This window comes from Stegostoma tigrinum, unplaced genomic scaffold (assembly GCF_030684315.1).
Source record: "Stegostoma tigrinum isolate sSteTig4 unplaced genomic scaffold, sSteTig4.hap1 scaffold_275, whole genome shotgun sequence".
In the NCBI taxonomy this organism is placed as follows: domain Eukaryota; kingdom Metazoa; phylum Chordata; class Chondrichthyes; order Orectolobiformes; family Stegostomatidae; genus Stegostoma; species Stegostoma tigrinum.
In genome coordinates, this window is record NW_026728203.1 from 126,833 (window position 1) to 150,983 (window position 24,151).

Below are 24,151 nucleotides of genomic sequence, written 5' to 3' on the forward strand. Positions count from 1 at the left end.
TCTACCCTGTCAAATCCGTTAGTCCTCTGAACAATATCAGTTACAGCCATCCCTTAACCTTCTACACAGAGGGACTGGACAAGCCATTATGATGAATTAACCATCTCTCTGTCCAGGTTACTTCCAGAAATTCTGTGCATGACCATTGTCGGGGTCGTACCTGCCAGAACTGTGCACTCCGGCTGTGGTTGAACAGGAACTTGACAATTTCACCAATACCTCTCCATCCAGAGGTATTTGAACCCCTCAGAGATCAGGGCTAACATTAGTTTCGAGAACGTGGTGACTTTCCTTCTTGCGTTACTGTTGCCCATTTGGTGTAGGCAAAGCCATACTGCTGTTAGGGAGGGAATGTGGGGCTATGTTTCCAACGCCAGATGAGCAGTGGCTTAGTGTAGAACGTGGAGAGGCATGGTGTTCCCACATTTCTGCGGCCCTTGTCCGATGGAAAGTAGTTATGGTTTTAAGAAGTTGTCTGAGGAGCTTTGGTGGATTCCTACAGCATTTGGTAGATGGTATATATTGCAGTCTCTGCGTATGTCAGTGGTGGAAGGATTGACTAAAGTGGCTGCTCGTTTGCTGGAGGCTGTCAACATTCTGTAGTGTTAGACTGCTACCTGTTTTCCTGATTCTGTCTGACATCACTGAATTTCCTGCACATCATTCTCATTCCAGAAGTGATGGTGCAAACAAGCCTCTTCTAGTTCACTAATGTCCTTGTTTGTAAGAAACTGCCATCCTTACCTGCTCTGGCTTATGTGTAACCCCACGGCCACAGCAAAGGGGTTTAATTTGAATTACTCATGGGCTGGGTGGGTAATCAGAGATGGATAATAAATGCTGCCCGTCAGTGATAGCCTGATCCTGTTAAAGCACTTACACAAACCAGTCACATTGTAATTCAGGGCTGATTGATAGTGATGAGGCCCTCAGCGTGCACTGTGTGGAGTCACAGATCAGCCAGTCGACAGCAGGCGATCTGATCTGCTTGAAAATTGAAACTGCTGATTTCTGCACATGCTCGTTGCATTTTAGCTTGCTTTTGCACCAAGCATCCTCAGTATTTGTCACCTCTTCGTTGCAGGGTAATAATAGAAATTATCACACAGGCAACAAGGGGGGCACTGCTTCATTCCCAACGCAGTTCCTCATCATCTTGAGCATTGTAAGACAAGGTAGATGTTTGCTTTCTCTTACATGTAAGAAGGAGATACTGAAGAAACTAATTCCCTAGCTCAGGGATGAGTGCAATAAGCAATTGCTTATGTCAAAGAAAAAAACTGCGGAAAAGCATTCTATCTTACTCTTTGGGAGGAGGAATTTTACGATTTACAAAAATGAGTAACACCTAGGCATTAGAACAAATTGCTGGAAAACACCTCACTGTCAGGCAACAAAATCAAACAAGAGATGATCACGTGTCTCATGGCCAGGTTCTGTTCAACCCTTCTCCCTCCCAATGCTGCCAAACCTGAGATTTCCCAGCAGGTTTTGATCCTGGTTTCCAGAATCTGCTTATTTAAAAAGAGACCCAAACACATGACCAAGGGCAGTGCATTAGATCAGTGCCTACCCTTTAGGCAAAGGACTGATTTCAGTCAGTGCATTGATTGGAAGCTGGTCCTGCAAACTTGTCCCTGCGAGTAGATGTCAGTAATGCTGACTTATCTGTCAACAACCTTACCAGTTATGGAATTTCCAATAAAAGGATTGCCCACTCAATCCCCAGACACAGCAGAATCAAACACTGAGCAAGTTACTGGGGCAGGCATTGAATCAAAGGATGTCACAAAGAACAAAGGATTGATGATCAGACATGACAGCACAAAAAGCTCCAAGAACCAGAACCTATGGAAATTACACACTGTACTCAATTCCATGGTGAATACTATTTTAATTTGCTCAGAGCACAACTAGTCATTTAGTAGAATGAGGTCACCATGTACAACAGATATAGATATTGACCCCATTCAGCTGAGTGTGAGCCTGTCAAACAGGTACTCTCCCATGCCATTGTCAGGGGCTCCCAGTCTCTTCAGGTTGGTGATGTGATCTCCCAGCTTCTTGATCATCTTCACTTGCTCATCCAAGTAGTGCCTCTCCAGGAAGTCACACAGCTGGAGAAAGCAAAGAGGGGAACTGGTTAAATCCAACAAAATACAGCTTGGGAGACCAAACAGTGAAGTGATGTCATGGAGATTGCCAAATACACTCGAGAAAGTGCTCAGTTTTAGAAACAGGATGATCTTGGTATAACCCAAGAAAACCCTCCACAATGTCAAAGGAGATCTTGTGGCTAACGAAAAGGACCAAGTGTCTGATCCCTGTTTTTAATTCAAAATCCCTGATTTAAATACACCACACTCACATGAGGGTCCATGTGGCCAGAGGCTAGTTTGTGCAGATCCAGCAGACTCTGGTTCACATCCTTCTCCATCTGCAGAGCTCTCTGCATTGCCTCCAGACCATTGCCCCACTCATCCTGCTCTGGCTTCTGGAGGGAGGGAAGCAGGAACAGAAAGCACAGCTCAGCAGGCAGTTGTATCATTAGTCTACATCTGATCAGTTAATTATCCCTCATCATTGTAGGGGAAGTACTACAGGCCGACTTGACCTTGGTTAAACACCTGCTGTATTTGGTACTGTTCTTGAAGGGGACATTTCTAAACAGATCCTGCTATGCTGTGATCAGAGTAATCACAAGGCATCGGAAACATCTGCTAGATGTATTAAGGCTTCATACTGATGCTTTCCACACCTGAAAGATTTCTGTTTTCCCTTTTGACACCTCATCTTGTCCAAAGCAGCGGTAGACACCGATATTTGCTCACCATCCAGAATACTGGATTATCACAATTGCCAACTATTGATCAATCACGTGCAAAAGTGTTTCCTTTTAGTGAAGGGAATCGTATTGTGGTGAGCAACCCCCCCATTCATACAGTATTTGCTCAGTCCTGAAGCTAAACAGATTGAGCTAGCCACAATTGAGTGGTATTTCACAAAAAGCTGCAAAAGAAAGCTTTGGAATCCAACTTTGATGTCCTGCAGGAGGATTCGGCCTCCACGTTTATTCTGGAAAGCCATCAGTTTCTCAGCGTGTTCCCGCTCCTCATGGGACTGCACCTTGAAGAACTCAGCAAAGTGACGCAGGGCAACATCATCCCGGTCAAAGTAAGAGACCTGTCGGGGGAAAGAGGCAATAAAGGGAAATATCTGAAATACATCAATGCCTCTTCTCAGATACTAACCCAGTTACCATCTTGACTCCACATTTAAGTGGGCAAAACTAGAGAGCCAGGAAGTCACCTTCCATGGATTATAACCCATGTAACAGATACTTAGCCAGACTTCTGGAAATAGAGGACAAAAACCAAATGCAATCCCTCACCTGTGTTTTGCTAAAATGGTGCGATAGAGTGTGGCATGGTGCACAATGAAGGGGACAGCTGTCTATAGCCATTAGATATCCCTGTTCTGCAGGTGATAAAACACTATTGTTCGCGAGGTGGAGACTAGTTAGACCCCTATCCAACTGAATGAAATGCTATGAATAATGCAGTCAGTCATTAACACAGCCAGAAATCTCAGTCAGCAGCCTCATTATCACCATCACCCACCTGAATAACCCTAGTGTCCTACCACCCACTCCACACAGAATTCTAACTGTTTTGTTGTACACGAGTTAATATTTCAAGTGTGTGCCACTTGTCATAGCTCACAAAACACACTGAGCAAGGGTCAGTGGACCCAAAATTTGACCGGATTTCTTCCACCATTCCTTGCAGATCTGTAGAACTTTTCTAGCTATTCTTGTTGCTGTTTGATTTCCAGCAGTTGCTGTCTTTAGTTAAGGGAACTTTAGATCTTGAACATAAGCCAGTCTGGCAAATGGGGCAAGGTTCAAACAAAAGGATACATTTGTGTCCTACCAGGGAAGGTTTTCTGAAGAAAAGGGATATAACCAAGTTAAATTTATCAGCAAAACCAGCTCAACCCTCCAGAGTTCAACGAAAACAATCACCAAGGGCTACACTGTCCCAAGATGGACAACTGGGGATCCACACCCAGGAGCCAGTTGTATATTAAGACAGTGTTCAAAAACTGAACAGAGAGTCAGTGTTAGGACTTGCACAAGATTGCATCAGGGGAAGGGCCACAGAAAACAATACATGCTACGGCTAAGTCATTAACCCAGCATAAAAACCCCAAACAGGTCAACACTGTTATCACACAGGCTTCAATTCCACAAAGCTCACCATGGAGAGGTAAACATAGGAGGAACAGAGCTCCAGGTTGATCTGCTTGTTAACAGCATCCTCACAGTCCTTGTGGTAGTTCTGACACACTCGGGAAACCATCTTCACTATTCCTGCTCACAATCACAAGGACAACTCTGGAACAAAGGCCTCAATCCCCAAAGCTGTTGTGTTTCTACTCCTGAGACAACCGGCACTCACCCAGAGGGAGACCGAACTGATGATGACTGACAGTTGCTGCTAGCCAATCAGGAGCCACCCCTGCATACAGGCACCAATGAGAGAGAGGGGGAGGGTGTGTTAAGCAGAGCTGATCAGAGGTGGAGATGAGAGTCAGGTCTGGATGGTTATTCTGTGATTGGAACAGCAGGAGGCCATTCGGCATCTCAAACCTTCTGCACCACTCAATCAGGTCATGGGTCATTTGGTTCTTTTCTGAAAGAAGTAAATATGGTTTGAGAAAAGATTGCTCGTTTTGTTTTTAAATTATGGTGGTTGTGATCAACTGCACAAGGGACTCATTGAGGAAGGGGAGTGTCAGTTTCTCAGCCTGTTGTGCTGGGATTTGGGAAAGAAAGGTGGGAAATTGGCTCGGGGTCATCGAAAATTGTCATAGTGTCAGCTGTGGAAAAGACAGGAAGGATGTTCCTGATGATGGAAAAGTTTAGGATCAGGGGTCACAGCCTAAGGACACATTTAGGACTGAAATGAGGAGAAATCTCTTCACCGAGAGAGTGGGGGTCCTGTGGAATTCTGTGCCACAGAAAACATTTGAGGCCAAAACTTTGAATGTTTTCCAGGAGCAGTTGGGTGTAGCTTTGAGGGCTGCAGGGATCAAAGAGTATGGAGAGAGAGTGGGAAGATGGGACTGAGTTATGGAATCAGCCACAATCACATGGAATGGCAGAGCAGTCTGGAGGGGGCTGAATGGCCGAATCCAACAATTTTTTTTCGATGATTCTAAGTTTGTACAACCAGTGCAGCCAGGGTATTGTGATGCAGGGGTAATGTCCCTAGCTGTGGACCAGGAAGCCTTGGTCCAAGTCCATACCAGATCCAGAGATTTTGTAACATCTTTACAGGCAGAATTAGAAAACAACCAGAACAGGTGCAGGCACAAAGGACCGAATGGCCGCCTGCTGTGCCACAACAATTCTCCGATTCTGTGATGGGTCTGTACCTGAGCAGCATCTCCCTGCCTCCAGCTCCTGCCTGTGGATTGTCACCTCGCAGTGATGGAGAGCCTCGAGTGTTCTGTTGGTTCTGAGAGTGATACCTGAAGAGGATTTCACCTCCTGGCAGGGCCACCCAGGACGGTACGATCGAGGGGAGGGTCCTGGTAAAGTGCAATGCAAAACAAGTTCCCAACGGCCATCCAGGTGGAAGATAGGCGTGTGCTATCGTTGGCTGTGACGGTGGGTGAAGGTCAGCAGTGGGGGGATCCCCAGTCAACATTTCTTTGCCAGTGGAACTGGGTCTACCTTGTGTAAAGGACCATGTCTCTGCTGATGTGTAACAGCTTTCCCACATTAAAGGTGCCTTGTACAGGTGCCCACTGAGAGGAGTACAAAGGCCCTCTCCAAACTCTGAGAATTTCCTGGGGGAACATGCAGAGGATTTTTAATGATAGGAGGCCATTTGGCCCATCGTGCCTGATTCAGTTTCTGAAAGCATTCCACACCCAGCCCCACTCTCCAGCCCTATGTCTGTATCCCTCTAAATTTGCCACTTCCATATATGTATACAGCTGCTTTTCTAAAGCCACCTACGGAATCTGCGTCCATCACTCCTGTCAGCTACGCATACCAAACCCTACCAACTTTCTGAGTGAAGAGGTTTCTCCTCCTCTCACTGTGAGCTCCCTCACTGACAAATTGTGACCCCTCGTCACTAACGTATCCACTGGTGAAAACAGAATATCCCCCTTTACCCTGACAGAATTGGTGATAATTTTGATCACTTCAACAAGTGCTCCTTGCTCCAAGGAGAATAAGCGCTATTTCTTTAATCTTTCCGTGTGTCTGAAATTCCCCATTCCAGGTGTCATTATTATAAATCACCTTTGAACTCTGTCCAGGGCTTGCATGCCCTTCCTTAAAAGCCACGCCCAGAACTGAGCACATCACTGCAAATGTGGTCTAACCAATGAGTTGTAGAGGGGTATCATCAATTCCTTGCTTTTATACTCGATGCCTCAATTTGAAAACACAAGGTTCATAGAACAATACAGCGCAGAACGGGCCCTTCGGCCCTCGATGTTGCGCCGACCTGTGAGCTAATCCAAGCCCCACCTCCTACACCATCCCGTCATCATCCATATGCTTATCCAAGAAATGTTTAAATGCCCCTAACGTGGCTGAGTTAACTACATTGGCAGGCAGGGCTTTCCACGCCCTTACCACTCTCTGAGCAAAGAACCTGCCTCTGACAAATGTCTTAAATGTATCACCCCGCAATTTGTAGCTATGCCCCCTTGTACAAGTTGAAGTCATCATCCTCGGAAAAAGACTCTCACTGTCCACCCTATCTAATCCTCTGATCATCTTGTATGTCTCTATTAAATCCCCTCTTAGCCTACTTCTCTCCAATGAGAACAGATCCAAGTCCCTCAGCGTTTCTTCATAGGGCCTGCGCTCCAGACCAGGCAACATCCTGGTAAATCTCCTCTGCACCTTTCCCAATGCTTCCACATCCTTCCTGTAATGGGGTGACCAGAACTGCACGCAATATTCCAAATGAGGCCGCACTAGCGTTTTGTACAGTTGCAGCATGACATCACGGCTCCGGAACTCAATCCCTCTACCAATAAAACCTAACACACGGTAAGCCTTCTTATCAGCATTATCAATCTGGGTGACAACTTTCAAGGATCTATGTACATGGACACCAAGATCCATCTGCACATCCGCACTGCCAAGAATCTTTCCATTGACCTAGTATTCTGCCTTCCTGTTATTCCCCCAAAATTGAATCAACTCACATTTATCTGCATTGAACTCCATTTGCCACCTTTCAGCCCAATTCTGCAGTTTATCCAAGTCTCCCTGCAACGTGCAACATTCTTCCACACCGTCCACCACTCCACCGACTTTAGTGTCATCTGCAAACTTACTAACCCATCCACCTATGCCTGCGTCCAAGTCATTTATAAAAATGACAAACAGCAGTGGTCCTAAAGTAGATCCTTGAGGCACACTACGAGTGACCTGACTCCAGGCTGGATATTTTCCATCAACCACCACTCGTTGCCTTCTTACAGAAAGCCAGTTTCTAATCCAAACTGCTAAATCTCCCTCAATTCTCTGCCTCTGTATTTTCTCCAATAGCCTACCATGTGAAACCTTATCAATGGCTTTACTGAAGTCCAATTACACCACGTCAACTGCCCTTCCCTCATCCACATGCTTGGTTCACCACAGCCTTCTCAATAACAGCATCATCTTGGCTGGTCACTTTCAGATAATCACATACTTGAAACCCAAAGTCTCTCTGCTCCTGTACTCACATCAGATTTGGAACATTGAGCCTGTTTTGTCTTTCTATGTTTCTCAAACAAAATGTGTTATTCACATATTTTTAGTGTTGAAATTAGAAAGTGATTGTCAAAGTCAAGCCTTACACAATAAATATCTAACAGCACGTGTGTTGTCTAAGGAGCTTTGGTGGATTTCTACAACATTTGGTGATAGTACACATTGCAGTCCCTGTGTGTCAGTGGTGGAAGGAGTGAATCTCGTGGCTGCTCTGAGCTGGCAACTGTTAAGCTTCTGGAGTGTGGGACTGAGGCCCATTGTCCTGATTCTGTCTGAAAAACTCTCTTTGGGCATTATGAACCTAAAAATGAGCATGCAATTCCTAGTCTGAATAAAATATCCTTTTCACTGAAGTCATTTAGGGAAGGGAACTGCCAAACTGCCATCCTTACCTGGTCTGGCCAGTATATGACACCAAGCCTAAAGCACTGTGGTTGACTAATTGTCCCATGGGCAGTTCAGAGAGAGGATAAATGCTGCCTGGTCAGTGACATCCTTATCCTGTCAAGGAATTGTCAGTGGTCACCCATTAGAAACCAGTGACTGATTGTGATTGACAGCAATGAGCTAGACCCAATGCAGCGTGTGTGGAGCCACATGGAGGCCAGATTACATCAGAAAGCTGATTTTCTTCACAATTAAATGTAAAGGAAATTGGAACTACTGACTTCTGCAAGTGGTATTTTGTTTTTAGCTTTATTGTCATCAGGTGTCCTCAGCATTTGTCACCTTTGCATTGCAGAGCAAGGACAGGAGTTACAGCAGATGCTTTAGAAGGTGGGCACTGCTTCATTGCCTAATAGAGGCCATAGTCATTAGCATTGTCAGGGAGAAAGCAGAGCTTTCATTCTACTGAATGGAAAGGACATACTAGAGAAACAATTCTCTAGCGCAGGAAACATGTAAATGGTAAGCAATTGCAGAAAAGCAGGTGTACCTTGCACGATTGGTCAACTTTATATTCTTGTAATGAGGAATTTTGTGACCTATTAAAGTCAGTAGGATTTAAGCAAGAGAACAAGTAGGTGGAAAACACCTCATGGCCTGGCAACAAAATCAGTCAAGAGATAAACACGTGTCTCATGTCCCGGTTCTGTTCAACACTTCTCACTACCAAACCTGAGATTTCCCAGCAGCTTTTGTTCCAGGTTTCCAGTGTCAGCTTGGTTTTTCCAAAAATGCTGAAGATTGAATGAATGGACGGGCCTTGGCAATGCCTAATGTTTAGGCACAGGACAGATTTCAGTCATGGTTTTGAGCCGAAGCTGGTCCTGAAAAATTGTCCTGGGAAAGCTGAGGACAGATTTTGTTCTGGCATTGTCTGCAATGCAGATATTTGCCAGTTGTGGCATTTCCAAGGACAAGATTGCCCACTCAATCCCTACAGACAGACGCTCAGCAGAAGCAAACACCGAGCAAATTACTGGGGCAGGCATTGAATCAAAGGTTGCAAGAAAGAACAGAAAATGGATTTGATTACCAGATGTTAAAACACAAAAAACCTCCAAGAACCAGAAGCTATGAAAATTACACACTGTACTCAGTTCCATGGTGAACACTCTTTTAATTTGCTCAGAGAACAACTAGTCATTTAGTAGAATGAGGTCACCATGTACAACAGATATAGATATTGACCCCATTCAATGGAGTGGCAGCCTGTCAAACATGTAGTCTCCAATGCCATCGTCAGGGGCTCCCAGTCTCTTCAGGTTGGTGGTGTGATCTCCCAGCTTCTTGATCATCTTCACTTACTTATCCAAGTAGTGCCTCTCCATGAAATCATAGCTGGAAGACAAAATTAATCCAACAAGGATCAAAAAATGTCAGTGACCTCCCATGACAGAAGTGACCATCACCTCCCTATGGGGGAGGGGCATGCAAGTGATGCCTTCACAAGGTTTTGTTTAAACATCCTGCAGGAGGCAGGTAGAAAAATAATTGGATTCCCCACCCTGGAAGTACACAAACAGATCACTTTCTACCAGGAAAGGGATAAAACCTCACATGAGGGTCTATGTGGTCAGAGGCAAGTTTGTGCAGATCCAGCAGACTCTGGTTCACATCCTTCTCCATCTGCAGAGCTCTCTGCATCACCTCCAGACCATTGCCGCACTCATCCTGCTCTGGCTTCTGAAGGGAGGGAAGCAGGAACAGAAAGCACAGCTCAGCAGGCAGTTCTATCATTAGTCTACATCTGATCAGTTAGTTATCCCTCATCATTTCCAGGGGTTACATTCAGACAAAAAATTTTACTTGGATACAAAAACCCTCTAGATTTTATGCTGGCCTGAGAATAAAGAAATGTTAACATATCTCACTGTTACTGTGAATTCTGAAAGAAGTCGTATCTAGAATCAGTCGCAATGGAAGTAATCCCTTGCTTTACTGTTTGATGTAGTGACCAGAATGGTCCCAAGGCATTACAAACCTCTTCTAGATGTAGTGAGGTTGGATGCTGCTGCTTTTTGTAGCTGCAAGTTCTCAGCCTTACCTTTTGTTACCTCACCTTGTCCATATAGAGTCACATACAGGGACATGTGCTCACCATCCAGTAGCCTGGATCATCTGAATTGCCTTCTGCTATTGAGTCACAAATGCAAAGTATTTCCCTTTTCCCTAAACAAATCCTGTTTCGGGGAACAACTTGCCCTTGACATAGTATTTGATCAATCCTGAAGCTAAATAGATGGAGATACCATTCGATTGTAGCTGCTCAAAAAGCTGCAAACAGACAGACATTCTCAGAATCCAACCTTGATGTCCTGCAGGAGGACTCAGCCTCCACGTTTATTCTGGAATGCCATCAGTTTCTCAGCGTGTTCCCGCTCCTCATGGGACTGCTCCTTGAAGAACTCAGCAAAGTGATGGAGGGCAACATCATCCCGGTCAAAGAGAGAGAACTGCAAACAGACAAAATGGGAAGTAAATTTCACTCAATTCAGCTTGGTTTTGCTCACGAAATGGAAGTTAGATGGACAGTAAGAAGACAGGTATTTACATTTATGGTCATCCATAAACTAAACTAGACAGATATTTGTTCAAACATCTAGAAATAAAGATTAAGTAGCACCCGCTACAACCGCTGGTAGGTGACTTGGTGAGACAGTGCACGGTGACGGTCACAGCTGGCAACAGGCATTAGACATCCCTGCACTGCAGGTCAGAAACACTATTACCCAGTGCTGGAAGCCAATCAGGGCATTGTCCAACTGAATGAAGGGACATGTGCATGTTGACCAAGAGAAGCTGAAATCTGAGCTCCTCACATTACCAACATCACTCATCTGATTTAGCCCCACTGTCCTAACACCTCATCTGCACAAGAGACAGTGACTGATTTTTGTTCCAGATAATCCATCTTGGGAGTGGAAAAAGTCTGCTCCTCATAAGTAGCAACTAAAAACCATGAAGGAAAGGTCACCGGACCAAAAACAGGAACTGATTTCTCACCACAGATCCTACCAGACCCACTAAGCTTTTCCAGCAGCTCATTTCAGTCTTTTATTTCCAGTAGTTAATCACAGTTAGGATGTTTATTAAAAAAAAGGCTTCATTAAAAGGACAAGATATAAAAAGTTAGATTTGGACTGATGCAAGCTTCCACAAGGATGTAAATGATTTCAAATATAAATGGGCCATTGATATCAACATGGAAGGAGGAGTTGAATTAAGAAGCAGAACCAGGCCATCCCTCAGCACCAAAAATGTGCTCTGCCCAGAATTACAACATACTGGGGACTCCTAGACAAGAGCCAGCTCCAACACAAGACAAGCTTAAAATTGCTACAGAATTAGCATTAAGAGCACTCACAGGATTCATTCCAGGAAGGACAACAGACAAGATATATGGTAGTACTAAATCATTGAGCAAGAAGCCACTTAAAGGCTCAGTACAATCATATCACAGCCCTAACACTGAAATAGACCATTCAAGATCACAAGCCTCACCATGGAGAGGTAAACATAGGAGGAATAAAGCTCCAGGTTGATCTGCTTGTTAACAGCATCCTCACAGTCCTTGTGGTAGTTCTGACACGCTTGGGAGGCCATCATCACTAGCCTTGTTCATTAAAACCAAGACCACCCTAGAACTGAGTTGCTCCCCGACAAGCTCTGTATTTATACTCCTGGGGGCCATCCCGCACTGACACAGAGAAGGGCAGAACTGATGATGACTGGCAATTGAAAAAAGCTTTAACATTTTGTTTCTAAATTAAGGCGGTTGTGACAAACTGCACGAGGAAGTCAATGAAGAAGAGGTGTCAGTTTCTCAGCCTGTTGTGCTGGGATATGAGACAGAAAGGTGGCAAATTGGCTCTGGGTCATAGAAAACTGTGACAGGATCAGACGGGGCAAGGACAGGAAGGATGTTCCCAATGATGGGGGAGTCCAGGATCAGGGTATCCTGATGTAAGAGGACTGGGTTGGACATTTAAGACTGAGAGGAATACAAACCCAAAATTTACAAAAGTTCCTGGGTGGACATTCAGAGGATTTTTAACGACAGAGGCCATTCAGCCCATCATGTCCGTATCGGCTTCCGAAAGAGCTACCCACCTAGTCCCCCTCTCCAGCCCTATACCCTCTATATTCGTCACTCCCAAGTATATATCCAGCTCTTGTTTTGAAGCCACCTATGGGATCTACCTCCGCCACTCTCCCAGGCATCAGATTCCAAATCCTAACAACCTTCTGAATAGAGAGGTTTGTCCTCATCTCAGAGCTCCCTTACTGACAAATTGTGACCCCTCACCACTGCCGTATCAACTGGTGAAAACAGGATATCCTCCTTTACCCTGCCAGAATGTTCATTATTTTTGTCACTTCAACGGGGACACCTCTTAATCAACTATGCTTCAAGGAGATTTATCCCAATTTCCTTCATCTTTCCTTGTATCTAAAATCCCTCATTCCTGGTGTCATTCTCGTAAATGCCCTTTGAACTCTGTCGAGGGCTTTAATGTCCTTCCTTAAATACCATGCCCAGAACTGAACACAGTACTGCAAATGTGGTCTAACCCATGATTTGTGGAGGTGTAACATCTATTCCTCGCTTTTATACTCTCCGCATCTATTTGAAAACACACATTTCACAAAAGCCTTCTTCATAGCAGGTTAGTCCCGCTCGGCCACTTTCAGATAATCACATACTTGAAACCCAAAGTCCCTCTGCTCCCGTACTCACCTCAGATTTGTAACATCGAGCCTGTTTTGTCTTTCTATGTTTCTCAACCAAAATGCATTAATCTTTTATGTTATAGAACATAGAACATTACAGCACAGTACAGGCCCTTCGGCCCTGGCGTTGTGCCGACCTGTCATACCGATCTGAAGCTCATCTAACCAACACTATTCCACGTACGTCCATATGCTTGTCCAATGACGACTTAAATGTACTTAAAGTTGGTGAATCTACGACCGTTGTAGGCAAAGCGTTCCATACCCTTACTATTCTCTGAGTAAAGTAACTACCTCTGACATCTGTCCTATATCTTTCACCCCTCAATTTAAAGCTATGGCCCCTCGTGCTCGCCGTTTCCGTCCTAGGGAAAAGGCTCTCCCTATCCAACCTGTCTAACCCTTTGATTATCTTATATGTCTCAATTAAGTCACCTCTCAACCTTCTTCTCTCTAACGAGAACAGCCTCAAGTCCCTCAGACTTTCCTCGTAAGACTTTCCCTCCATACAAGGCAACATCCTAGTAAACCTCCTCTGCACCCTTTCCAAAACTTCCACATCCTTCTTATAACGCGGTGACCAGAACCGTACGCAATGCTCCAAGTGCGGCCGCACCAGAGTTTTGTACAGCTGCAGCATAACCTCTTGGTTCCGGAACATGATCCCTGGATTCATAAAAGCTAAAACACTGTATGCCTTCTTAACAACCCTGTCAACCTGGGTGGCAACTTTCAAGGATCTGTGTACATGGTCACCGAGATCTCTCTGCTCATCTACACTACCAAGAATCTTACAGTACTTTGCCTTCCGGTTCCTCCTACCAAAGTACAACACCTCACACTTGTCCGCATTAACCTCCGTTTGCCACCTCTCAGCCCAGCTCTGCAACTTATCTACGTCTCTCTGTAACCTACAACATTCTTCGTCACTATCCACATCTCCACCGACCTTCGTGTCGTCTGCAAATTTACTAACCCATCCTTCTACGTTTATAAAAATGACAAACAGCAGTGGACCCAGCACCGACCCTTGCGGTACACCGCGAGTAACCGGTCTCCAGGATGAACATTTCCCATCAACCACCACGCTGTCTTCTTTCAGCAAGCCAATTTCTGATCCAAACTGCTATATCTCCCACAATCCCATTCCTCCGTATTTTGTACAATAGCCTAATCGAAAGCCTTGCCGAAATCCATATACACCACATCAACCGGTTTTCTCTCATCTACCTGTTTGGTCATATGTTGCAATGGGAAAGTGATTGGCAACATCAATATCTTACCGAATAAATATCTAACTGCTCATTCACATATTATCCTTTCCAAAAAGCAGCTGTTTTTTGCTTTATCATGGATGATTTACTTCTACTACTAGGAATGTAATCATATTCCCCACTCTCGGTCCTGGAATGGAATTGAAAAGAAGCAGGATCTCTCTATCTACCCTATCAAATCCATGAATCCACTTGTAAATTTCAAGCACAGACATCCCTTCCACTTCTACACCGAGAGACTTGGGAAAACTATTATCATCGTAGCCAATTAACTTTCTGCCCAGGTTCATTCCAGAAATTCTGTGCATAAGCATCTTTGGATTGAACCTACTGGAACAGTGCACTCCAGATGGGGTTGAACTAGGACTTGACAATTTCACAAAAGAAGGCCCATCCTGAGGTATTGGACCCGGTCTGAGATCAGGCTCACCATGAGAGAATGTGGGGGCTTTCCTTCTTGAATTGCTGTTGCCTATTTGCTGTCGTCAGATCCATAATGTTCTGAGTGAGGGAATTCCAGGATTCTGATCCACCGACCCTGGAGCATGGCGGGTCACGTTTCCAACTCAGGATGGCATGTCGCTTGGTGGAGTAGTTAGAGCGGGTGGTGTTCCCCTGTATCAGATGCCTTTCTCCCATGGCACGTAATTAGGGCTATGGAAAGTATTGTCTCAGGAGCGATGGTGGATTTCTGCAGCTTTTGGGAGGCAGTACACAGTGTACTCTGTGTGTGTCAGTGGTGCAAAGAATGAATCTCGTGGCTGGTGGGAGCGGGAGGCCATCACATTTCTGGAGTGGTGGACTGATCTTCTAATTCTGTGCAACAACTCTCTGGAGTTCTAGAATTAAGAAACTGATGAGTAGCATTAAATTCAGTGTCAAAAATGCATCCTTACTTAGTCTGGCCTGCAAATGACACTGCAACCACAGCAAAGCGTGACACTCTGACCTGGGTTTGGCGGGGGGGCAATCGGAAATGGATAAATAAATGGTGTCAGCTCAGAGACATCCTCATCCTTTTCATAAAGGAATCTGTCACCCCTGAGCATCAGTAATTAGGCAGCCAGAGTGCTCTGCAGGTGTAGGTACATTCCAGTCAGTCAATCTACATCAGGAGAGCTTATTTCCTTGCTAAGAATAGGAACTGCTGCTTTCTGCCAGTGGCATTTGGGTTCGAGCTTTAGTTGCTCCTGGTGTCATGAGCATTTGGCGTCCTTAGACTGCAGAGAAGTGATAGAAGTTCTACCACAGGGGCTCGAAGGTGGGGACTGCTTCATTACCTAATCAGGATCATTGTCTAGAAGCAGAGAGACTGATACACAAGAAAACAAACTTTGCCATTCTCCTACAAACAGCCACTGCCCTCACTCCTTCCACCACCGCAGCAAAAGAGAGAAACCAATTTCCCAGATCTGGACACAATTGCTTATCTAAATGCTAAAGATCAGTGCATCTGAAATGCTGGATGTTCTGCTATATATATATATATTCCTGTTCCAAAAAGAGTGAATGTATGCTCAAATCATTAGATTTGAAGTGCGACAACAAAATTGCTGGAAAGCTTGGGTCCTGGGACTGAACAGTTTTCTCTCCACAGACGCTCCCCAAACCTGCTATTTCCTGCCCCTGCTTATTTACAAAAGAGACCTAAACATTTGCAAGGGCAGTGTCTAACATTGAGACAGGGGGCTGGTTTCACTGAAAATATTGACCAGAAGCTGGTTTGGAATAAAGAAGTCAATACAACACTGCTTACTAGCCAAAAAACCCAAACTGAACACTTGTGGAATTTCCACTGCGAGGATTGCCCACCTAATTCCTACAAACAAGAGAAAAGGAGCAAACCAGTGGGGCAGGCATTGAATCAAAGGTTAATCAGAACAGAAAAACACTTCATGATCAGGTGTCAAACAGCAATACCAAGAGCCAGAAGCAGCTGTGAAATTATGCAAAGTACTCAGTTGCATGGTGAACACTATTTTAATTTGCTCAGAGCACAACCAAGTTACTAGCATTATGTCACCATGTACAACATACACATTATTGACCCCATTCAGCTGAGTGTGAGCCTGTCAAACAGGTACTCTCCCGTGCCATTGTCAGGGGCTCCCAGTCTCTTCAGGTTGGTGATGTGATCTCCCAGCTTCTTGATCATCTTCACTTGCTCATCCAAGTATTGCCTCTCCAGGAAGTCAAACAGCTGGAAGAGAAAATTAATCCAGAGGATCAAAAGTGTCTGAAAGTGACCCCCATGACAGATGTGACCATCACAACCAGGTGGAGGTCCACTGAGGTGATGCATTTGTAAGTTTGTTTTAACAGCCTGCAGGAGGCTGCGAGAAGGTAATTGGATTTTTACCCAGAGAGTGCACAAACACACCACTTTCTTCCAAGAAGAAAGTTTACAAACTCACATGAGGGTCAGTGTGGCCAGAGGCGAGTTTGTGCAGATCCAGCAGACTCTGGTTCACATCCTTCTCCATCCGCAGAGCTCTCTGCATTGCCTCCAGACCACTGCCCCACTCATCCTGCTCTGGCTTCTGGAGGGAGGGAAGCAGGAACAGAAAGCACAGTTCAGCAGGCAGTTGTATCATTAGTCTACATCTGATCAGTTAGTTATCCCTCATCATTGTAGGGGAGGTACTGCAAACCAACTTGAATTTGAAGACAACAACTAGATTTTGTACTGAGGGAATAACAAATTTTCTAAACACATTCTACTGTTAATGTAGATTCTCAGAATTCACATGTAGAGAATAGGTACCAATGGAAGTAATTCCTGGCTTCACTATTGTGGTGTTAGAAACATCTTCCAGATTCAGAAAGGCTGGACACTGCTACTTTCCACAGTGCAACAATTTCCTGTCTTAGCTTTTGTTACCTCATTCTGTCTGAAGGAGAGTCATTCACATTGATGTCTACTCACTATTCTGGTTCCTCTCAATTGCCCTCATAAGTGCAGAGTATTTCCTTTCACCTAAAGGAATCCTATTTTGGTGAACACCCTCCCCTTCACAGTATTTGTTCAAGGCTAAAGCTAAATAGATGGAGATACTAGTCGATTGTAGCTGCTCACAAAAAGCTGCAAACAGAAGGCTTCAGAATCTAACCTTGATGTCCTGCAGGATGACTCGACCTCCACGTTTATTCTGGAATGCCATCAGTTTCTCAGCGTGTTCCCGTTCCTCATGGGACTGCTCCTTGAAGAACTCAGCAAAGTGATGCAGGGCAACATCATCCCGGTCAAAGTAAGAGAACTGTGGGGAGAGAGAGGCTAAAAGGAAACTGTCTGAAATTCATGAATGACACTCCTCACTCTGGAACTAACCTGGGCACCATCTTGATTCCACATTTAAGTGGTTAAAAAAAAAACACAGACAAAGCAGCAAGTCACCTTCCATGGATGATGAAGGGGAGAGCTGTCTATAGCCATTAGACATCCCTGCTCTGCAGGTTAGAAACACTATTGTTCAGGAGGTGGAGACCAGTTCGGCCCCTGTCCAACTGAATGAAGGGACATGTGTTCATTAACACAACCAGAAAGCTCAGTCAGCAGTCTCATTATCACTATCACCCACCTGAATAACCGCAGTGCCCTCCCACCCACTCCACAGAATTTTAACTGCTTTGTTAGAGAGAAAGAAAAAAAAAACACATACATAGTCTGAAAGTGTGCCCCTTTCCTCACATTGCATAGCTCAAAGCCACTTCTGAGAAAGGGTCAATGGACCCAGAGCTTGGATTTCTTCCAGCTCTGTAGAGCTTTTCTAGCTATTTTTGTTAGTGTTTAATGTCTAGCAGCAGCTGTTCTTTGAGTTCAGGGAACTTTACATCTTGAGCACAAGACAGTCCGGTGAATAGGGCGAGGTTTTAAAAAAGGAGTATATTTGTGTCAGGAAAAGTTTCCACCAGGGAAGGCTTTTGTTGAGAAAAGGAATACAACCAAAGTTTTACAAAAATTAATTATTGACCAAGACCAGATCATCCCTCCAGAGTTAGATGAAAAATCACCAAGGGTTACATTGTCCAGAGACAGCAAGCTGGGCGTCCACATCCAGGAGCCAGTTGGACCTGAAGACAATGTTCAAAACTTGACCAGAGAGTCAGTGTTAAGACCTGCACTAGATTGCAACAGGGGAAGGGCCACAGAAAATAATACATGTTACAGCTAATTCATTAACCCAGCGTAAAAACCAAACAGGTCAACACTATCATAGCACAAGCTTCAATTCCACAAAGCTCACCATGGAGAGGTAAACATAGGAGGAATAGAGCTCCAGGTTGATCTGCTTGTTAACAGCATCCTCACAGTCCTTGTGGTAGTTCTGACACACTTGGGAAACCATCTTCACTATTCCTGCTCACAAGCACCAAGAAAACTCTAGAACTAAGTCTCTCTCTCCCACAGGCTCTTGCATTTATAGTCCTGGGACCATCCTGCAGTCACACAGAGAGAGGCAGAACTGATGATGACTGACAGTTGCTGCTAGCCAATCAGGAACCACCCCTGCATACAGGCACCAATGAGAGAGAGGGGGAGGGTGTGTTAAGCAGAGCTGATCAGAGGTGGAGATGAGAGCCAGGTCTGGATGGTTATTCTGTGATTGGAACAGCAGGAGGCCATTCGGCATCTCAAACCTTCTGTACCACTCAATCAGGTCATAGGTCATTTGGTTCTTTTCTAAAAGAAGTCAATTTGGTTTCAAAAAAGTTTTCACATTTTTTAAAAATTAAGGTGGTTGTGAGCAACTGCACGAGGGATTCAGTGAGGAAGAGGGGCATCAGTTTCTCAGCTTGTTGTGCTGGGATTTGGGAAAGAAGGGTGGGAAATTGTCTCTGGGTCATAGAAAATTGTAACAGTGTCAGCTGTGGAAAAGACAGGAAGGATGTTCCTGATTATGGGGGAGGCCAGGACCAGGGTTTGCAGTCTAAGGATACGTTCAGGACTGAGGTGAGGAGAAATCTCTTCACCTCGGGGGGCGGGGTGGTGGAACCTGTGGAATTCTCTGCCACAGAAAAGGATTGAAGCCAAAACAGGAATTGGGGAGAGCTTTGAGGGCTGGATCAAAAGGGAATGCAGAGAGGGTGAGAATATGGTGCCGAGTTATGGAATCAGCCACAATCACATGGAATGGCAGAGCAGGCTGGAAGGTATGAATGGCCGACTCAACATTTATTTTCTATGATTCTATGTTTGTGCAACCAGCGCAGCTAGGGTCTTGTGGTTTAGGGGTAATGTCCCTAGCTTTGGACCAAGAGGCCTTGGTACAAGTTCCTACCAGATCCAGAGATCTTAAATCATCTCTACAGGCAGATTTAGAAAACAACCAGAACAGGTACAGGCACAAAGGACCGAATGGCCTCCTGCTGTGCCATAACAATTCTCCGATTCTGTGGTGGGTCTGTACCTGAGCAGGATCTCCCTGCCTCCAGCTCCTGCCTGTGGATTGTCACCTCGCAGTGATGGAGAGCCTCGAGTGTTCTGTTGGTTCTCAGAGTGATAAGTGAAGAGGATTTCACCTCCTGGCAGGGCCACCCTGGACGGTACGATCGAGGGGAGGGTCCTGATAAGGTGCAATGCAAAACCAGTTCCCAGCGGCCATCCAGGTGGAAGATAGGTGTGTGCGATCGTTGGCTGTGACAGTGGGTGTTGGTCAGCAGTGGGGGGATCCCCAGTCAACATTTCTTAACCTGTGGAACTGGGTCTACCTTGTGTAAAGGAGCATGTCTCTGCTGGCGTGTAACAGCTTTCCCACATTAAAGGTGCCTTCTACAGGTGGAATTCAAACCCCGTCCCCAAACTCTCAGAATTTCCTGGGTGGAAATTCAGAGCGTTCTTCACAACAGGAGGCCGTTCAGCCCACCGTTCCTGTATTAGCTTCTGAAAGAGCTACCTGATTAGTCCCACTTTCCAGCCCTATCTCTGTCCCTCTCTAAATTCGTCACTTCCAAGGACATATCCAACTCTTGTTTTGAAACCTCCCATGGAATCCACCTCCGTCACTCTCCCAGGCAGCGCATTCCAAATCCGAACAACTTTGAGCAAAGAGGTTTCTTCCCATTTCACTCTGATCTCCCCTACTGACAAACTGTGACTTCTCGTCACTGACAAGTCAACTGCTGAAATCAGAATATCCTGTTTACTCTATCAAAATTGTTCATAGTTTTGATCACGTCAACAAGGTCACCTCTCAATAAGGTCCACTGCAAGGAGATTTACCCCATTTTCCTTCATCTTTCCGTGTATCTAAAATTCCTCACTCCTGGGGTCATTCTAATAAATCTCCTTTGAACTCTTTTGAGGTTTTTCACATCCTTCCTTGAATGCCACGCCCAGAACTGAGTACATAATGGAAATGTGGTCTAACCAATGATTTGTAGAGGTGTAACATCAATTCGTTGCTTTTATACTCGATGCCTCAATTTGAAAACACAAGGTTCACATAAGTGGCTAAATCTCCATTAATAACAGTTTCATCCTGCCTGATCACTTTCATATAATCACACACTTGAAACCGAAAGTCTCTGAGCTCCTGTACTCACATCAGATTTGTAACATCGAGCCTGTTTTGTCTTTCTGTGTTTCTTCTACGAAAATGCATTACTCACTTTTTTTATGTCTTGAAATTGGAAAGTGATTGGCAACATCAAACCTTGTGCAGTAAATATCTGTGCGTGCAGATATTGTCCTTTCCACAAAGTAACTGTTTTTGACATGGTCCTGGATGATGTAGTTCTCATGTGAAGATTGTCATCCCATTCTACGCACAGTCCGAGATGATCATTGAGAAGAAATGGGTTCTTTCCTCTCTACCCTGTCAAATCCATTAATCCTCCGAAAAATATCAATTACAGCCATCCTTTAACCTTCTACACAGAGGGACTGGACAAGCCGTTATCATGAATTAACCATCACTCTGTCCAGGTTACTTCCAGAAATTCCGTGCATAACCATCTTTGGGTCGAACCTGCCAGAACTGTGCACTCCGGCTGTGGTTGAACAGGAACTTGACCATTTCACCAAAACCTCTCCATCCAGAGGTATTTGAACCCCTCAGAGATCTGGGCCAACATTAGTTTCGAGAATGTGGTGATTTGCCTTCCTGCATTACTGTAGCCCATTTGGTGTAGGCAAATCGATACTGCTGTTAGGGAGGGAACGTGGAGTTGTGATTCCAACGCCGGGTGATCGGTGTAGAATGTGGAGATGCGTGGTGTTCCTACATATCTGCAGCCCTTGTCCGATGGAAAGTAGTTATGGTTTCAAGAAGTTGTCTAAGGAGCTTTGGTAGATGGTATATATTGCAGTCTCTGCGTATGTCAGTGGTGGAAGGATTGACGAGAGTGGCTACTCGTTTGATGGAGGCTGTCAACATTCTGGAGTGTTAGACTGCTACCTGTTATCCTGAGTCTGTCTGACATCACTGAATTTCACGGACATCATTCTCATTCCAGAAGACAGGGTCCAAACAAGCCTCTTCTGGTTCACTAATGTCCTTGTTTGTAATAAACTGCCATCCTTACCTGATCTGGCCTATGTGTAACCCCACAGCAAAGGGTTTTAATTTGAATCACTCATGGGCTGGCTGGGTAATCAGAGATGGATAATAAATGCTGCCTGTCAGTGATATCCTGATCCTGTTAAAGCACTTACACAAACCCGTCACATTGTAATTCAGGGCTGATTGATAGTGATTAGGCCCCCACAGTGCTCTGTGTGGAGTCACAGGTCAGCCAGTCGACAGCAGGAGAGCTGATCTGCTTGAAAATTGAACACAAAGGTAAAAATTGGAACTGCCAATTTCTGCACGTGGTATTTGCATTTTAGCTTGATTTTCCACCAGGCATCTGCAGTATTTGTCACCTCTTTGCAAGGTCGTAATAGAAATTATCACACAGGGAACAAGGTGGGCACTGCTTCATTCCCAAGGCACTTCCTAGTCATTAGCATTCTAAGACAAGGTAGATTTTTCTTTCTCCTACATCTAAGAAGGAAATACCGAAGAAACTAATTCAACAGCTCGAGGAACAGTGACATAAGCAATTGCTTATCAAAAGGGTAAAACCTGCAGCAAAGCAGTGTATATTACTCTTTAAAAGGAGGAATTGTACAATCTACTAAAGTCAGTAACATCTAGGCCTTATAACAAGTTGCTGGAAAACACCTCACTGTCAGTCAACACAAAAACAAAATCAAATGAAGAGATGATCACGTGTCTCATGTCCAGGTTCTGTTCAACCCGTCTCCCTCCCAATGCTGCCAAACCTGAGATTTCCCAGCAGGTTTTGATCCTGGTTTCTAGAAACTGCTTATTTTAAAAGAGACCCAAACACATGGCCAAGGGCAGTGCATTAGATCAGTGCCTAACCTTTAGGCAAAGGAATGATTTCAGTGTGTGTATTGATTAGAAGCTGGTCCTGCAAACTTGTCCCTGTGAGTACATGTCAGTAATGCTGATTTATCTGTCAACAACCTTACCAGTTATGGAATTTCCAATCAAAGGACTACCCACTGAATCCCCAGACACAGCAGAATCAAACACTGATCAAGTTACTGGGGCAGGCATTGAATCCAAGGTTGTCACAAAGAACAAAGGATTGATGATCAGACGTTAAAACACAAAGCTCCAAGAACCAGAAGCTATGAAAATACAACACTGTACTCAGTTCCATGGTGAACATGATTTTAATTTGCTCAGAGCACAACTAGTCATTGAGAAGAATTAAGTCACCATGTACAACAGATATAGATATTGACCCCACTCAGCTGAGTGAGAGCCTGTCAAACAGGTACTCTCCCATGCCATTGGCAGTGGCTCCCAGTCTCTTCAGGTTGGTGGTGTGATCTCCCAGCTTCTTGATCATCTTCACTTGCTCATCCAAGTAGTGCCTCTCCAGGAAGTCACACAGCTGGAAAGCAAAGAGGAGAACTGGTTAAATCTGACCAAATGCAGCTTGGGAGACCGAACAGTGAAGTGATGTCATGGAGATTGCCAAATACACGCAAGAAAGTGCTCAGTTTTAGAAACAGGAGGATCTTGGTATAACCCAAGAAAACCCTCCACAATGTCAAGTGAGATCTTGTGGCTAACAAAAAGGACCAAGTGTCTGATCCCTGGTTTTAGACAAAATCCCAGATTTAAATACACCACACTCACATGAGGGTCCGTGTGGCCAGAGGCCAGTTTGTGCAGATCCAGCAGACTCTGGTTCACATCCTTCTCCATCTGCAGAGCTCTCTGCATTACCTCCAGACCATTGCCCCACTCATCCTGCTCTGGCTTCTGGAGGGAGGGAAGCAGGAACAGAAAGCACAGCTCAGCAGGCAGTTGTATCATTAGTCTACATCTGATCAGTTAGTCATCCCTCATCATTGTAGGGGAGGTACTACAGGCCAACTTGACCTTGGTAAAACACATGCTGTATTTGGTACTGTTCTTGAAGGGGGACATTTCTAAATAAATCCTGCTATGCTGTGATCAGAATGATCTCAAGGCATCAGAAACATCCTCGAAGTATAAAGGCTTCATACTGATGCTTTCCACACCTGAAAGATTTCTGTTTTCCCTTTTGACACCTCATCTTGTCCAAAGCAACGGTAGACACCGATATGTGCTCACCATCCAGAATAAAGGATGATCACAATTGCCAACTGTTGTTCAATCACAAGTGCAAAAGTGTTTCCTTTTAGTGAAGGGAATCATATTGTGCTGAGCAACCTCCCATTCATACAGTATTTGTCTAATCCTGAACCTGATCATATTGAGATATCAGTCCATTGTATTGAGCTGAAAAAATTGAATCCAACCTTGATGTCCTGCAGAAGGACACGACCTCCACGTTTATTCTGGAATATGATCAGCTTCTCAGCATGTTCTCGCTCCTCATGGGACTGCTCCTTGAAGAA

General features: G+C 44.8%; 1 protein-coding gene across 1 annotated transcript; it reads right to left on the reverse strand.

Annotated features, from left to right (window-relative positions):
• Window positions 1-86: 86 nt before the first annotated feature.
• LOC132208065 (ferritin, middle subunit-like) lies at window positions 87-18,590 on the reverse strand. The gene is made up of 5 exons (XM_059643813.1): window positions 18,489-18,590; window positions 17,355-17,501; window positions 16,659-16,784; window positions 1,983-2,117; window positions 87-182 (listed from the first exon to the last, which is right to left on the reverse strand). The coding sequence occupies exons 1-5, from the start codon at window positions 18,588-18,590 to the stop codon at window positions 87-89; spliced, it is 606 nt and encodes a 201-aa protein (XP_059499796.1).
• Window positions 18,591-24,151: the final 5,561 nt, after the last annotated feature.

Coding starts and splice junctions, on each gene's coding strand:
- LOC132208065 (XM_059643813.1), bottom strand. CDS start 18,590: ATGGTTTCCCAAGTGTGTCAGAACTACCACAAGGACTGTGAGGATGCT. Junction 17,502..18,488: donor CCTATGTTTACCTCTCCATG/GTGAGCTTTGTG, acceptor CTCTCCCCACAG/TTCTCTTACTTTGACCGGGA. Junction 16,785..17,354: donor TCATCCTGCAGGACATCAAG/GTTAGATTCTGA, acceptor CCCTCCCTCCAG/AAGCCAGAGCAGGATGAGTG.